This window comes from Podarcis muralis, chromosome 2, assembly GCF_964188315.1.
Source record: "Podarcis muralis chromosome 2, rPodMur119.hap1.1, whole genome shotgun sequence".
NCBI classification, from domain to species: Eukaryota; Metazoa; Chordata; class Lepidosauria; order Squamata; family Lacertidae; genus Podarcis; species Podarcis muralis.
Window position 1 is genome coordinate 82,538,430 of NC_135656.1, and position 18,176 is coordinate 82,556,605.

General features: G+C 38.6%; 1 protein-coding gene across 20 annotated transcripts in view; it reads left to right on the forward strand.

Annotated features, from left to right (window-relative positions):
- SLMAP (sarcolemma associated protein) overlaps positions 1–18,176 on the forward strand; it is a 93,837-nt gene that overhangs the window by 63,084 nt on the left and 12,577 nt on the right. For 5 of the 20 annotated variants that reach the window (XM_028719120.2, XM_028719122.2, XM_028719119.2 and 2 more), the window contains 8 exons: positions 369–431; positions 5,476–5,532; positions 9,223–9,303; positions 9,524–9,583; positions 11,956–12,081; positions 12,678–12,752; positions 14,377–14,697; positions 15,998–16,115. In XM_028719120.2, the coding sequence (XP_028574953.2) occupies positions 369–431; positions 5,476–5,532; positions 9,223–9,303; positions 9,524–9,583; positions 11,956–12,081; positions 12,678–12,752; positions 14,377–14,697; positions 15,998–16,115 (901 nt within the window). The remainder of the gene's footprint in view (positions 1–368; positions 432–5,475; positions 5,533–9,222; positions 9,304–9,523; positions 9,584–11,955; positions 12,082–12,677; positions 12,753–14,376; positions 14,698–15,997; positions 16,116–18,176) is intronic. The other 15 variants (XM_028719124.2, XM_028719121.2, XM_028719126.2 and 12 more) reach the window with 5 other exon arrangements.

Here is an 18,176-nt window from a genome sequence, read left to right on the forward strand (position 1 = left end):
AATTTTAAAATGTTTAAATCTAAAGGTATTTGTATTACAACAGAAAGTGCCTTGTTGATACAATCTGGATTTGGTATAGGTTAATTTTCACCGGTAGTAACGTACATTAATATAAATTGTGAGGCTTGTAAATTTTGAAGATGTAAACATGCAGATTACAAATTTGTATATTTACACCTTCAACATATTCTATAGTACACTGGTGCTTTTCCTTTGGATTTGAGGGTGTGTGTCTCCCCTTTTCTTTCTTGTGCCTTTTGGTGAAAAATTCTCCTCCCTTCCCTGATGTCTGTGAGGCTTATACATTTTGTCATGAGCCCTCAAAAAGATGGAGATATGAACTTAAAAGGTGTTTCTTTCTTTACTAGAGCACTTTCTTTCAAAGAGTGGAGGGGACTGCACTTTTATTCATCAGTTCATAGAGTGCCAGAGTGAGTACAGAGCATTCATCACATTCACTAAAAAGTCTATAAGAACAGTATCATATATTCAGTACTAGGGTTGGGACAGTTATATTTTTGAAGTGCTCTGAAAAACAGAACAGAACGATAGTTGTTGCTATAGTATTATGGAAAGGTAGGCTGCAATCATGAGTGGAATGGGGAAATCCAGATGGGGACATAACCTGAGCATAGTGAATCTAGTTGAAACAGCTGACTGCAAGCCTCAAGTGAATTTTCTCACTCAACTTATCGAGGGCTGACCAACTTCTACAATTCCAGTGTTACAGCTGGAGGAGATTTCATGCATCCCTCCATAGTGAGCTGGGCAAATAGAAGAGGGAGATCTCACATATGATCATAGGGGAGATGTGCCGGTTTCCCCTTTCAGTGTTTCACTAGAATTGTTCAAAGTAAATCAGCAAGTTTCTGGTGCGCAAATACCACAATGATTGGAGTGTATTAAAAGGATCCAAATTCTTCCTGGCACTGAGTTTCCAGGATAGCTTACAGGCAGCTTGGGGAAAGTGAGAAGGATATATTCCATTGGACGTCTTTAGGAGAGTGTTGTGGAAAAAGCAATATTTTAGGCATAATAATAATTAATAATAATAAATGTTCAGCATGCTCCAGAAAGGCAGTAGTTCAGTACAGTTTCTTGTGTACCTCATCCTTGTCTTCCTCAGTTTTCCAACTTTTTGCAATCATTCCAAGACTATTATCACATTATTATGTATTCCATGAAGGCTTTTAAAAATTAAATATAGCATATTTGCTGATAACAATCATTCCAAGACTATTATCACGTTATTATGTATTCCATGAAGGCTTTTAAAAATTAAATATAGCATATTTGCTGATAACAAAAATGCACTGGAGTGGCATTAAAGGGTGGGGTAGAGTGGGGCAGGGGTGGAAGTAGCTTCCCCAATGTACTTACATCCTCAATTTCTTCATAGATTTCAGTGCTTATTGTTCTGCTTTCTTCATTTTCTCTTTGGGTTTGTGTTATGTAATCTTTCCCATATTACATATGGGCAAAATGTTATTTAAATACAGTTTTTATCATTTGTAATCTTAATTTTAAAAATATATATTTATATAGTTCCTATAACCAAGACCATCGGTTTCAAAGATGGTTTTGTTGAATTCACATCTTGTTTATTTTGCAAGATTGCTAAAGAGGGGTGGGGCACCTGTGGCCCTTAGCCTAATTTTATGTGGCTGGGGGAAGCCCAGAAGGAGAGGAGGAGGATAGGAAGGGGAAAAAACAAGAGGGAGACTCAAAGAGATGGAAGGAGGAAGGAACAAAGCTCTCTGCAAGGTATTGGTTTACCTCTGGCAAAAGCCATCTGCCCCTTCTCCAGCAGCTATTGAGAGGGGGAGAGAGGGTGCGAGAAAGAAAAGCAGGAGGCTTTGAGTATTGCTTTTATTTATTTTTTATTGGAGGCTTTGAGTATTGCTTTTATTTATTTTTTATTTATTTTATTTTGCTTGATAGTTTAGCTTTGCTGTAAGTCTGCTTGAGGCCATTTGTTTATTACAACAGGATATATGTTAGAGGTGTGCATTGGATTTGGACAAACTCTGAGTCCCCAGAGCAGTGGGGCTACCTTAAGTTTGGACCTGTCAGAGGCAAGGAGGGATCGGTTTTAAGGAGGCACAAGTTGAATCAGGAAGCTCTTGGTGATTCAGATGACAAAAAAGGTCCTGAATACAAGTGTCTTCTCAAGACACAAACAATGTCTCTAGGTTAGAAATAACAGCAGTGTAGGGTGATGGGGAAAGGGGGAGAAGACAAAGACTACCATTGTGACTTACAGGTCAGCCATGTAATCAGAGGGAATTGTTTTACTTGGAAAGTGAATCCTTTTTTAGTTCTCCCCTCCCCATCCAGTGGGTTTCCTACCCAAGGGGACCTATGTCATAGCTTCAGTTATTGCCCACCAAACTCCAGGGAAAATAAATTTCTTTTTTAACCCACATTGGAACTATGGAAGCTTTCGGTTTCTTCATTGTGGCTTCACTGAAGGAAAAGAAGAGTGTAAGAATCCAATGCCTGTTCACGTCATGTTAAGGCATAGTTTAGGGTTTATGCGCAATGCCTTTGTGAGAAAACCACTTCAACTATTCAAATTCTGGCAGGATCTGAGGTTTCAGAAATGGTGACACTGCTTACAATTTTCATCTAATTATGCCCCCAATAAAATAGGTGTTACACGTTTCCTTAATAAAAAATAAAAAATCACATTTGGCCTATTTGCCTGTAACTTGGCAGGGCTCATCCTCATCTGCCAAAAAAAAAAAGGGGGGGGGGGTTATAACTGGCTTTTGTTTTCCAGTAGAGATAGTATGTGTATGAACAAAGTGGGTTCAGAAATATGCCCAAGCCAAACTTGGCAGCTCATGAAGCATCTGAGACTTAGGCAGACTGTTTTCCATAGTGTTGAATTGGGGTCTCAACTAACCCTTGTGGTTGGTGCACACAATATATATACTATGAGGCCTATCTGGTCCAGCATCCTGTTTCCCACAGTGGCCAGCCAGATGATACCTGTGGGATGCCCATAAGCAGGATATGAGGGCAGAAGCACTCCTGCTGCTGCTCACCAGTATCTGGTGGTCAGAGCCCTGCTATCCTGAATCTCCCACCATTTACCTTCATTGGATGGCTGTATGTTCTAATATTATGAGAAAGAAAAGTTCTAATATTATAAGGGGGGTGGTGGTTCACTCTTTAAGAACACTTCTAGCTAAACACACTATGTTAGGAAAATATTATTTTGCTGAGTTATTTCAAGAAACTGTAGTCAGTAAGGCAGTAGATCTACTGTCAATATGTTTTTAAAAATGTGTGGTCACGTTTTCAGACCCTGGGGATCAGCCATCACTCAGATTAGACCAGAGACAATGGACTTTATCTGGAAGGTTGATCTGGTAATCTGAGATGGCTGACGTCATGGCTAAGGAACTGATTAATATGAATAATCTATATTAGGTTACAGCCAAACTGAAAAACAATGTATTGATCACAAGTTCACCAACTGGTCTTTCGGGAAAGAAGCACTACACAGTTAATGCTCACTATCTTGCTATGATACAGTAGGTTGAAATATGTATATATCAGAGGAAGAAGGTCCCTGAAATTCTTTACCTGAAGTATTAAATGGTTACGCCCTGTCAGGTACATGTAAGAAAAGATAAGAGAGCTTTTGTTGTTTCAGTGGGAAGATGGTTACCTCTAAGTAGCATAGCATTATTATATGCAAGTTTAGATAGAATATAAGCCTCACAATTAGTGACCAATTTGTTCTGTAATCACGGAAGTCCTATATATTTATTAGCTGACCTATTTTGAGCAGATTTTATTTTCATAGAAAAGGCTTGTCAGTGATCCATGACATAAATCTCAAACATTAGTTTCTGTTTCCATAGTATGAAATGCAGTCTAGTTCTCATCAGTCTGTCTGCTTATCTTAAAAGCCCTGAATCAGTCACCTCTTAAGTATGTTCTGCTCTGACATTACTCTCTCATCCATGAAAAAAGGCCTTTACTTTTATCTTGCTTAGTAGCACTGAGCAGGCTTCCTTTTATTATCAAGTTTATCAAGTAAAAATGCAGGTGGAGCTGCTTAGTGCCTGATAAAATAATTGAGATTCATACAGGCATTTATAGCACTCAGATGTGTCTTACAGCTTGATTACGTGGTAATAAAGTTTCATCTAATAAACATGAACTATCTGAATTGAAAAAGTGTTTAAGGCTGAGTTGGTAGATGACATGAAAACCCTGAGATTAGATTGCTAAAGATGGTTTATACATGATGTAATGCTGCAATCATGAAATGATGAAAATGAATAACATTTACTTAACCATAAAATAATCATTTGAAACCATTATTTCCTCAGCTCTCCAATGCCATTTTATTTTCCTCCTTTTGTCCATTCAGAATAGTACAGAATGTGTGATCTCATTTTCTGCCACATCTGTCTTGTGCTACCTCTTCTTCTTTGACCCCTTAATTTGCTACTCTTCTTCCTATCTTTGTTCTCTCCACTGATATTTTCTTTTGGCCTCTTAGTCTGATTTTTCCACGTTGTCATGTTAACTTAATTTTATTTTCTTGCCTAGTCTGTGTTTGTGGTTCTCCCCCCACTTGCCTCATTATTTCGCTAACAAAGCACAAGGCCACCATGCTTGTGTGCCCTCATCCAATCTTCTTGTAGTTCCCACTTACAAGTCTTATTGGGGATTGTTACTGGAGAAACACCACCAGTCTAAATACCGGTGTGCTGTCAACCAATTGCCAACTAATAAGAAGGGCGCCTGATATATTCAATCCCTGCGCCTTCCCCAAAGTTCAGCAATGTAAAGCAATAGCTGGGTTGCAGGAAATGTGCACTAGAAGTATAAAACATTTCCAGAATTTCTCGTCTTTCCCCTCACTTCTGGACACTGTTATAGCAAGAGTTGAGCACCAGCTTTCAAAACTATTCTTCCTGGTAAAGGAATGTGACCACTATATAGTGTTAATAATGCATATCTATGTTAGGCACAAAGAAAAAAGACCTCTGTACCAGAGGAGTATATTCCTGTAGGTGAATTCAGCCATAGTGTTAACTTGTGTGGGTATAAGGTCACTCTCAGGCTCCATAGGAGAACCGCCCCCACCCCTCCGGCAATATCAACTTAATTTTAGATACTTTTCACTGCTTGCAAATTATATTTAATACCAGGTTTTAAAACACTTCTGTTGTAGAATTTATAAATGTCTTTATTAATTTCAAAATCAACTTTCAGTTCAGTAGATTGGGCTTGCTCAAATCTTTGGCAACATTTTCTTATTAATTTATCATCTTGTTTGTGCATAGATAATTAAGATTAAAATGAAAAAGTTCCATTGATTCCAGCACAGAGAAGTGTGAGGTAATGTTGCCATGTTTAAATTTGGTCATGGAATGTGTATTAGAGACGTGTACAAAGAAATGCTTGCATAGTTTGAGCTGGGATAGTAACCCTTATTTTGTTCACCAGACAAGCTCATAGACGAAGGACATCTTTCCCGAGTGGATGAAACAAAGATCCTGAAAGGTTAGACTTATTAATTTGCTTTTGAGGCATGTAGCAAATGTTTGAATCTGTGTTTAGGAATTTGTTTTGCAAGTGTGAGGAGTGTTTGAGGGATTATAATACACCAAGCCTTACTGCTTGGTGTATTATAAAAACTACTTCCAAGTAAATGAATATAACAATACCAGTTTTTGTATTAGAAAACAATATGAATGGAAAGAGTTTTGAAACATGCGCATTTGAGACTTAACTCGCATCTTATTACTTTTAACCTGGGAATTGTATTCAGTCCAGTTCAGAAAAAAAAGGAAATTTAGTCACTTCAAAAGCATGTCTGTTACAAATTGTAATTAGTTGTGAAGTCATGGCATTTCTAAGATTTCATGTGCAGTAAATTATTGATAGAATTTTCTGCTCAACATGAACTATATTCAAAGTTTTTAAACTTTGCTGTTGTGGATTTCCTCAAACTATATATCACTTTTTGATAATCAAAATTTACATAATTCAAAGTGTGTATCCTTTGATTTTTAAACTACCGTCTTTGAAAAATCCCCGTTTTCAAATCCTGTATGCAATCACCCTCCAGTGTGTTCTTGTTTGTGCAAAGTGTAGGTAGCATGCCATATTTGGAAAAGAATGCAGACAATAAACTCAAGTGTAATTTAATGCTTGCATGCCAGCATTATCTTGCTTAATGGCGAGTTATTTTTTCATTGATGTGTAATGCATTCTATTTTTTAAAAAACATTCTGTCATGAAGTTTAAAATAACTTCATATAGTTTTAAAATGAGACGAAAACTAGGTAAAGAAAAGCCATTCTGGTAAAACAAAGTGAGTGTGTCACGTAGAATCAATTTCATTTAAACTGAACTGATATAATAGCATAATGCTATAAAAGGGAATAGACTAATGCCTTTCCTATAGAGCAGGCATGTCCAACTCCCAAGAGACCACGATCTACTCCCACTATTAAAAAAAACTGGCATTAATCCTCTTATTGGATTGACCAAAGTTGTTTAGCTTTTGGGGGGGAAGCCAAAGTTCTTGATCTGTTTTGGGGGAGGAAAACCCGATCTACTGGTTGGACATGCCTGCTATAGAGAGCAAATGATTTGTGTATAGAAGAGCCCAGGTTAAATCTCCTCTAGTGCTAGGCTACATAGATAAATAGGCAAGCCTAATATAAGCAGCTTCCTTTGATACTAAACTTAATATTGGACAATTGGTTATTGGACTGACTCCTTTCATACTGAAGTAGCAGGTAATAACTTTGAGAGAATTCTATGACAGTATCCTATATTGAAATCCATAACCTAGGTTTTTAAAAATATTCCATTACTTGGGAATGTGAAATATTTTGTGGAATGACTTTGAAATATCTAGAAAAATATTGCAAGGTAATCATAGGGTCTGAGATCTTGTGGCCATGGGTTTGCACCCAGGAGAGTGGCCTTGTTGAATTACCCCATGTCATACCACAAGCTGCTTTGCAGCTCCCATTGATTGCAGAATCCTTTGCCCTGCATCTTAAGGAGATGATGTTCAAGAAACATAAATACAGTTCTCCTTGAGCATGTAGAGCCAGTTAAGTGGATCTTTGCATCCTTGTGCATATTGTTGGGCCCTTTGTCTTCAGCCTTTCCTGACATTTGGTATTGTTTATTTTATACTGACCCTTATAAAGTATATATTAAAAATAGTCTAAAATCAAGAATGAAACCCAGTGGTGGTAAACTGCTTTTTAAAATGCCTGTGTCTCAGATGACTCACCAAGATTTTGCACAGAGGATCCAGCTGTTTCTTCTATAACCATATAGGGAAATAATGAGTTGCATTCCTGCTGCTGCAGGGGGAAAAATCACAATAGTGGGCTAGCAAGAAATTTATTAGGATTTCAACATACTATATTGTAAAATAAGATTGACAGGTCTCTTTAGTACCTTTATAGTAAAGTATTTTCATTAGCACACCTGTATTAAGGCTGATGGTTGCTATATTTGTTTATAATTCCACCTTATCGTCTCTCAAGGTGACTTGGAATACCAAAACTAACATTAAAAAATAAAAACAAATGTTAAGTCAGAAAAATTGCACCAAAACAGTAAAGGAAGCCACCAAAACAATTTAAAATGGTGCAAGCCAGTAAAGAGCCATTTTTTACTCTTAAAAGCATTAAAGATAGGAGAGAGCAGGACAGACATTGCCTGGTGCTAGAAGATAGTAAAGACTCTGTACCAAGTGCACTGGCATAGTTCATTATCTGGGATTAACCTAATTTAATAATCTAGCTGTTACATTCTAACACCAGTTGTAGTATTTAAATATTCTGCAAAGGGGATCCCATGCATAACATTAATTATCTAGACTGGATGTTACAAGATATACTAGATATATAATTGTGGTCAGGCCATCTGCACCAGGAAAGGAGATATAGCTGATGCCTCAGCTGAAACTAGTGAAAGATGTTGCATGGTATGACACCTGGCATCCCGCAACAAGGCTGGAGATCAAAAGTGTACAAGGTTATAGATAGGATTGTATGTAGGAGAATACCCCTTTCAAAACCAGTTTGATATCTCTTCTCTGATAGGCCAGTACCAACTGTACCACAGTGTTGTTTGGATTGCGTTTCAGTTTGTTAGCTTTCATCCAGCCCGTTACTTGGCTCCAGGCATCTGTTGTCCACACCTGCACCTGGATCTGATAAAAAAGACGAGAGAGCTGTGTGCCATGTCTAAATTGATTGCAGAACTTTGTACAACCTCTCCCAGCAATTTAATGTAGCTCTTGAACAACATGGGAACAAAATAGAGCCTTGTGGAACACCATAGCACAAGTACCATGGCACCAAATTGCAGCACTTCCCAGTCAGATGGGTGCTGAGCACAATGTCCCATGTCCCCATCATGGCAAGTTGATCTAGAAGGATACTGTGACCAGTTATATCCAAACCAGCTGAAATATCCAGAAGAATCAATAAGCAATCCAGTGGCAGTATAGAAAATGGACATTTTTCACAACTGAGCCCCCCAGCTTTTCCGTACTGGCCCCAACTTTTGGTCAGTCCTAGGGGCTTCAGACAACTTTTGAAGCTTCACTAGATATACAAATGTGTGAAAAGGACAGAAATTTCAAGGTTCACCAAGGCTTCTTGGATGCAGAAGCATAATGTTGTTTTTAAATGGTTACATAGTGGAGCTTTTTAAAAAGTCATACTCCTGCTCTTTATGAAGCATCTTATTGTGCAAATGTTTTTCCTTACCCAGTGTAACTTGCTACAAAGCAGCGTTCATTCCTAATAGCTCTTTTCTTTCTACCATGTCACAATATCTGTATTGTTCTGGAAATGGTTTTCTGAGTCTCTCTCTCCTGATTTGATCCCAGAATTAGTGAACAAAGCAACTAACTTTACACTGGGTTCCAGCTGGCCAGAGAACAACTTTCAAACAAAAGGCTGAACTACGCATGAGGCAACTGCATCCTGTGTTGGATTGTTTAGTATTAAATATGTGACCTGGGGATATTTAATCCAGTTGGGAACGGGAGTGCAAAGGCATAAGAAAACATTGGTTTTCAACGACTGTGATTTTTGTTTGTTTTCACCTCTGGGCTTTTATCAGGGAAAAATACAGCTTGAATTGGTGTTAAAATGTTTTTTGAGATACCTGTATACTTTAATGTAAGCAAATTTTAATTTTATTTTACAGAAAATCAAGCAAAAGCTAAAGAAGCTGAACTATCAGATACTCTTAGCCCAAGCAAGGAGAAAAGCAGTGACGACACTACAGGTACATTTTGAGCATAAGTTTGTGTACTTTTATGTACTGAGTAATGAGTACTCAGAAGAGGATTTCTTAAAGGGGGGGGGCTATTTAAAGTTTAGATAAAACTGTTTACATACTTCCTTTTGTTCAGATGAGTTTTTCTGTGTTGCTGCAATGTTGAATGACACAGCTATTCAAGTAATTTGTTTCTCAGAATGCTAAAATAACTTACTTTCTCATTTAGATGCTCAGATGGAGGACCATGAACTAAATGAACCCATTGCTAAAGTTGCCCTCTTAAAAGGTAAATTACTGTCTTCTTCATGTTTCAGATGGTATTTGTCAGGATTTTTTTTTTGTAATATGCAAATATTTTAGTATTGGGTAACAATTCTGTTTACAGTCAATATTTTTTATTGCTCTTGCTGATGCCTCCACTGATGTATGTTCAATGCGCAACTTTGAATCCTGTGCATGTTTTCCAGAAGTAAGCCCCACTAAGTTCAGTGTGGCTTACTCCAGTGTAGCTGCGCATAGGATTGTAGCCTTAATGCATAGTTTAGAATTTATATATTCTTGGTTTGTAGATGAGCACATTTTCTCCTACAGTTGCTGAGATTAACTAGATTCCTTTTAGCGTCTCTGTAAAAATCTGTAGATTTTAGTTAATGCTATGAAGTCATTTCTACTTGGGAGGCATGCTTCTGAATTTTTCATTTTCTCATATCTTTGTCAACAAAACTGCTCGTCAAGATGTCCTTTGGGGCACCAAATGAAATAATGAACTGCAAGACTCATTGATTCATTTAAAATAAACACCCAAGCAACTGTTAGTAATTTATGTATAAACCCGACATAAAATGAAAACACAGAAATCAGAAACAGAAAACTTTCTTTTTGTTTCCTGTGTATCATGATGTATGGATGACTTTAATTCAAGGCAATTTTGTATCAACAAGGGGAAAATATCAGTTTAAATAACATTTAAATCAGGTTTACCTTTTTGTACCATTTCTGAACACCTACTCATTAAAACACAGTGACAAAAGAGCAGGCACTGCCTAAGTTTGCAAGTCTCCTCCTTGTCATCCACACACATACTGAAGAAACCACATTAACAGCTGCTCAGTTTTAGGATTCAGACATTTGAAAGCATCAGGTGAATTCATACCTCTGTCTATCAGGAAAGAGCACCCTAAAACACTCTACTTCTTTACTTATTTATAATGTGTGGCTAATCAAGCGGCAATGCTCAGAGGCAGTGGCGTAGCGTGGGTTGTCAGCACCCGGAGCAAGGCAAGTAATTTGCGCCCCCTAACCCGTGGATTTGTGCCTCCTAACCAATGGATTTGCCCTAACCCCAGATGTTGCGCCCGGTGCGGCCGGCCCCCCTGCACCCCCCACGCTACGCCACTGCTCAGAGGTCTGCACTGGTTGCCGATCTGCTACTGGTGTTACTATTAGTCATAGAATCATAGAATTGTAGGAAGGGACCTCGAGGGTCATCTAGTCCAACCCCTTGTAATGCAGGAATCCTGCCCCCAGCCATCCCTGGGTGGGCTTGAACCACCAACCTTTTGGTTAAGAGCCAGACACACTGGTCCATTGTGGCATGGAATGTTGTCTATAAAGCCCTTAACAACTTGGGACCAGATTATCTGTGATAATCTATTGATAATCAGGCAGGCAGCTTCACTGTATTCTTTTCAGCACCTGCTGAAAACATCCTTATTTAGACAAGCCTTCCCAGATGTTTAGAAAGTTTCTCTGAGTTTTCATCTGTTTTAGTCTACTCTGTTGTGGCCTTAAATTATGCTATTCAGCTATGATTGAAAAGAAAATAAGCAATATTCTTGGATATGCCTTTGGGGTACTTGCTGAACCTGTCATTTAGTGCATCCCGATTTCTCACCCCCAACTTTCTCCTTATCAAAGTTTGACACATTTTGTGTGTAAAGACTGGCTTATTCAAACTACAGAGTAATAGAAGCCTTGGTGCTGGCAAGCAGCAATAGCCAGGGGAGAAGTGTACACCTCAGACTGTAAAAGATTTTGGCTAGGTCAGAATTATTTACTGCAGGTACCAGGACATTCTGGAAATGCATGAACGATGGGTGCAGTTTGGGCCAAGATGTCTCCCAACTAGACTACACCCCTCTCTCACAACTAAAAGATCTGGTATGCCTAGGAGTTAGTGATTCCACTGCTTTCTGCCTATAGAAGGGTATAGAGTATAGAAGGGGAAGCCAAGGATATCCCCCCAGCCTTACTAAGCCTTGCCTTGTCTTCTAGTAGGTATCTGGTGTGCTGAATACACCATTCTTCTAGAAAAAAAATTAATAAATGAAAGAATAAAATTAGCATCAGCAGTGAAATGCCAAACCGCTTTGAGTGTATTTATGAAGAGTTGCTCATATTTGAAATGTTGCCACAACAGAATATGTTGTGACTTGAATTGCCTGCCTACATTATTCATGTGGATTTAAACTTTATTCTTGCATGCAGGGCTAGAGTGTATTGATATTTGACTTCCTAACAATGTTTTAATTTATCGCCTAACCTTTCTCTAATGCAATGAGTAGCTGACTAATTTTGCATGACTCTTTTAAGATCCTGTCTTCGCAGGGTAACGGTAATTTGCTAGAACTGATACTTTAAAGAAAAATGTTCTTTTAGCAGATGAATTGCAGGGTGCACAATCTGAAACTGAGACTAAACAAGAAATTCAGCAGCTGCGCAAGGAACTGGTTGAAGCCCAAGAGCTAGCTAAAACAAGTAAACAAAAATGCTTTGAACTGCAAGGTGAGATGAAGATTCCTTTAAATCTGCAGAGTACCCAGGAAATCATATGCCCAAATACTTTAGCGACCAAACAGATAGTTAAATCTGTTTAGTCTGACAATTGTTATTAAGATACATGCATAGGGCATTTTTATATTCTCCATATGATGGAAGGGTAAAAAATCACAGCACAATCATACACACATCTGCTCAGAAGTAAGTCCCATGGAGTTGCTTGAAGCTATACTCCTATACCTGGGAGTAAGTCCCACTGAACTCAATGGAGCTTACTTCTGAGTAAACATGTATAGGATTGAACTATAAATCTGAATGTTTAATTTAAGCAATGGAAATAAATAAGCCTTTTTTATTGTCCATTTCATTTTGTTCCATAACATGGTAATATCATGGATGCATTGAAGGGAAGCATTTTTTTTAAAAAAAGCTTTAATAAAATGTATTAACAGCTAGCAGTGTAACATGATTATTTAAATATTTTGATTTACTTACATGGACTCTGACATTATTTTAATGAGCTACTAAAAACTAATTTCTAATGTTTTCCAAATGGTAAGTATAATGGAGCAAAACTTCAGATCCTGTCGTTATACTTACAGCAATGTTAGAAGAAGAGAGAAAAGCTTATCGATTGCAAGCTGAAGAATCCACCAAGCAAATCCAAGTTCTCCAAGGTATAACACCCTTATGCAAAAGATTTAGTAGAAAAGATGCAGATGATGCATTTGAATATGGCAAGGACATTACCAGAGTTTTGTTTCACTTTTAAAGAACTCCAGTTAAGGATTACATTCAAACTTGTGGTTCTCGCCTGAAACGGATAAGTTTCAGGGGTTCTCCACCTCTGCTTTAAACCAAAGTGCATTTGTTGCTGGTACAGACAACATGACAAACCAACACTCTGGGAAAGTGAAACTAAATTCTGTTGAGATTATGAATACGTATCTCCACCCACCCCGAATTTAAACAGCATTTTTTAATATACTCCAGCAGTCACTTTTGATTAGTTGCAGGAGATGAGATCAGCTGCTGCTGGAACAAACAAGGAACTACTGTTTTGGTTTTTTAAAAATAGCACTGTTAAGGAGCATGGGTTGGTGTAGGTTAACAGCACCAATTCCTTTCTGAGAGTGGAGGTGAGAGGACGTTATAGCCTCTCCTTCCATCATTCTGTTGCCAGCAGGCTTTGGCTACCCAGTCCCTTCCTCAGAATTTCAAGCAGACTGTACAGTGGTACCTCAAGTTATAAACGCCTCAGGTTACAAATGCTTCAGGTTACAAACTCCTCTAACCTGGAAGACTTACCTCGAGTTGAGAACTTTGCCCCAGGATGAGAACAGAAATCGTGTGCCGGCGGCACAATGGCAGCAAAAAGCCCCATTAGCGAAAGTACACCTCTAGTTAAAGACAGTTTCAGGTTAAGAATGGACCTCCAATTAAGTTCGTAACTAGAGGTACCACTGTACATCTTTAGCTGTATGGTCAAGAAGATAGAGCTTAAGATGCAGACATTCCAGAATTAGAGCAATGCTAGGACAAATTTATGAACCAGGCAGGATGAGATCTGTCTGACAGCTTGCCCAATTCTGCATTGTGTGCCAAAAGATTAATTGTCCTTTGTTTCCAATTTGTCTAAATACTTAAAACATAAAACTGAATCTAATCTAGGAATAGTTTCATGAGATGATAAAAGTGTTGGAATTAAATCATTGGCCTGGTTTGCATATAACACTAAACTAGTTTATGTATTGAATTTATATACCGCCCTATGCCCACAGTTTATCACTGTGCGCATTAGCGGAAAGGAACCTGAGCAAAATCTCAGACTCACATGCTTGTCTTTCTCATCTGGGAGGATTTTGACAAAGTTCAGTTACCTTTTGTCAAAACTTGGCTTGTTGTTACATACAAGCCAGAAATGCTGAATTAAAAACATTGTCTTTGATTCATATGACACAACAAACCAGTGGAAAGTGGGTCAAAAATTATGCCCAAATACTTTCCCCGGCCATGCATGTGGAGGAGAGGAAGGTGGTAGCACATGAGCCTGATGCTTCTCTCAAGCTCATTCTTGTTTGTGCATGTAGCACTAAACCATGGTTTAGCGTTACACGTAAGCATAGCCAGTCTGTTTGCAGCCGGGTTCTTACACCCATCTTTCTTTTGTTTTCTTAACTTCTTTTTAAAAGTAAAGTGCTAAAGTTCAGTCAGCTTCCATTTATAGAGCTCCAAATGGCTGACATGAATTTGCCAACCCAACCTCCTTAAGAAAATCTGATTTCTTGTAAATGTTTACAGCTCAGCTGCATCAGCTGCAGGAAGATATTGAATGTCTTCGTGAGAAAAAGGAGAGTGAGATCTCCAGTACTCGAAATGAGTTGCTTAGTGCTCAGAGTGAGATGCTGTTACTGCAACAAGTGGCCGAGAAGGCTGCGTCTGAAAGGGAAACAGATGTTGCTGCTTTACAAGAAGAGCTACAGAAAGTAAGGGCTGAGCTTGAGCGGTGGCGCAAAGAGGCTTCAGAATACGAGAAAGAAATCGTCAGTCTGCAAGCCAGTTTTCAACTACGATGTCAGCAGTGTGAGGATCAGCAGAAAGAGGAGGCCACCCGGTTGCAAGGTATGGCACTAGATGGACCTCTTAGTTTGATCTAGGAAGAATATGCCTATAGTCCTTTGTCCTTTGCGATTTAAATGGCACATATAAGTTTAGGGGCTTCTGCAGTCCACTGATGCAGCAAGATGAAGATATGTGACTGTGACAGAAAGTAGTCTCTAGTAGGCTTTGGTTCAGCAGTAACCAGTGGGATCTGTCCGTACAGCCATGCTATGCAGACACTTTATCTGGAATCCCTGAAAACATCTTAAAGGTTTGGCAAGCTACAGCAACAGGTTTGTAGTGTAGCAACCTTCATTTAACTATAAATATCATCCTTGAAATATCTTGACTCCCAACTTCTGTTGGTTGGGTTGAACCATTGCAAGAAATCAAAACTGATGAAATGCTGCTGAAACTTTATAATGTAATATTTGAAAACAAGGCACCAGAGCACCAGCTTATACAATATATAGCATCTAACTGTGTTATGACATTGTGCTACAGTGTTAATGTTCCATGCGTATAAAGCTGCACGAACAAAATGGTCTATTGTTTTTTGCTAATTACTTACAGTGAGATTTCTTTTTTTTTTTTAACATAACCATGTCCAACTGGCTTCTCCAGAATTATTTCATTCATTCTGTGCTAATTGCACTGATGAGTGTTTTTCACAATGCATTCAAGCTTCTAATTGTTTGCCTCGATCAAACAAATGCTATCTCTCAACTCAGAATGATCTGTTTCCATGACTACAATATTATACACAACCAGCTGTTTCGATCTATAATATCATTGATAAAATCCTTAAGATTTCTGCTAGCATGTGTACCTGCATTGTTGTAAAGTCTTATCTTTAGGGTGGTTTTTTCCATGTCCTCTGAAGTTGAATCATTATATTTTCTAGTAAATTGGTGTGATTATGATTCCACCATTTCTGAAACCATGGAGAGCTGCTGCCACTCAGTGTAGACAAATTTCTGAGCTAGTTGAATTCAGTAGAAGGCAGTTTCTAGGTTCCTGTTTATTGTGGCATTTGGTAATTATTTAGCACCGTGACCTCTCTATTGGTAGTTCCTGAAACTGTGTGAATGGCTTTCAGTGGAAAATTAGTTTAGCATATAGTAGTGCTAATTTGGGTGGGTCAGGTTTAAAGGAATTAAATGTGTCACTATGAAGACTGGCCTCAATTTTCACCACAAACTGGGCATATAATTATTATGTCAAAGATATTTTAGAATAATTGCAGATGTTACTCGAACACCTTTGAAGACCCCAATTTTCAGTCCACTTTAATGGGTAACATAGCATTACTTGCTTGTAGGTGAACTTGAAAAGTTGAGAAAGGAGTGGACTGTTCTTGAAACCGAATGCCTTTCATTAAAGAAGGAGAACTCTTTGCTTGCATGTGAACTTCAGCGACAGGAGAAGGAGCTCCATAAGTAAGTGCTGTTGAATCTTATGGCGAAGTCCATAGATGTTGGATGGGTGAATCCCAGTTTTACCATATGGTGATAGTTCCTTAAAATTGGGCACTCATTTTGAAAATGTATTTTAAATGAAAATAAGACTCCCTCCTACAAGTGGCAGTATTCGCAATACCTTGCGCTGTTTCTTCTAGCAGATTTGGTCCAGAGTCATTTAGTACATCTGAAGCGCTAGACAATTTTTGCTTAAGAATTCCCAGTGATTTGCCCTGATCTGAAGAGAAATAGAAAAGTGTACTATTGGTGTCAAGACCTTTCTCTCCAACCCCCCCCCCCAACTTAAAACAATTTAAAGCAGGCATAGGCAAACTTGGCCCTCCAGATGTTTTGTAACTACAACTCCCATCATCCCTAGCTAACAGGATCAGTGGTCAGGGGTGATGGGAATTGTAGTCCCAAAACATCTGGAGGGCCGAGTTTGCCTATGCACTGATAGCTAAGAGATTGGTCCTTCCACTATCAAAAGTCCTCACCATTCAATGAACTGAGCATTGAAAATGAAGAACCATTAGGACAGGCTGTGAAATAATAAAAAGCTTTCAATGGACACAGTGATTTCTGGAATTTTCTGAATGCCATACATTCCATGAGACTTTAATCAAGAATTTCCTAACTACCCTTGTGGTCAGGGTAGTTGTTGGGATTTATTTTTCTTCTCTCCCTTTTTGGAGGTTCTGGAAATTATTAGGTAAGATAATAACATAACGAGACAGGAGGGAATGTTGAAGGATAGAAGTTGAGTGGAAGCTAATACGTTTTAATTTTCATTTAAAACTTTTAAGTTTAAAATACTCATTAGTAGCAGGATTCGAAGATGTGTTTTGATTTTGGAAAATGCTGACTAAAATACATCTTAACAGATAAAATGGAATGCATTTGAATGCCAGTTTGCAAATAACGTGAAGGTCACTTTGTATAAATATTTTCCGTATGATTCCCCCCACCCCTCCCTGCTACATTACTTAAAGGTCATAGCATATGTAGCCTTGGCTACATTTTAGAGAATTGCCAGACTAATTCCATGCTTTGCAGTCTCCAGCTGCTGCGCTGAATCAGAAGCGGGGTGGTCTTCCATTGCAAGCAAGACATCAAAAGTCCTACTGGGCATACAAGAAGCCCTTTACAGGGCCTAAAGTACCGGTAGTTTTTCTTGGTTGCTTCACTTGTGTTGCAGAGACCTTATATTATTTACCACGACTTAATACTCTCTCTTTTTTAACATTGGAAAGGTTGCCTATGTTTGTGGTATGTTTTCATTATCTAGCATTAAAATTTAGAAACAGTAGGCCCTACAACAAAATACTGCAATGTAGCTTCACCTCCAAACAAGAGTACAGTGGTACCTCGGGTTACAGACTCCGCTAATCTGGAAGTAGTACCTTGGGTTAAGAACAGGATGAGAACAGAAATGGTGCAGTGGCGGCAGCGGGAGGCCCCATTAGCTAAAGTAGTACCTCAGGTTAAGAACAGTTTCAGGTTAAGAACAGACCTCCGGAACGAATTAAGTTCGTAACCAGAGTTACCACTGTACTCTGTTCCATCCTCTTAAACCAGGGCCTTCCACTTCCCTGTTTTTCTTTTTGAACTTGACGATAAGCTTTCCATGGCTTCTGGACAGTTCTTGCTCATCTTCACATTAGGCTATATTTTGGAAGGAAGGGGTCTTGTAGTTATGTAAACTGTGGTTGTCCCAAGCATGTTGCTGCTTCCTTCCTTTTTCCAGCCGCCCTTTGTTGGCAACATTCCTGTTGGCACTCACCACTTGTGTTTGCTATTAGAGGAAGTTATAATTATTTACGTGTTGCCGGGACACCTTCCAAATGTTGGTAAGATATAAGGAAGATGATTGTAAAGAAAGGTTTTTGTTAAATAGGCAGGTGAATGCCAGCTCTGGTTTCTGTTCTCAGCTGGTTTAATTTTATTTGACTATTGGGCTGCTTTGCACATAAACCCTAAACCATGGCTTAGCATGATGTGAACAAGCCTTGGATTCTTACACTCTTCTTTTCCTTCAGT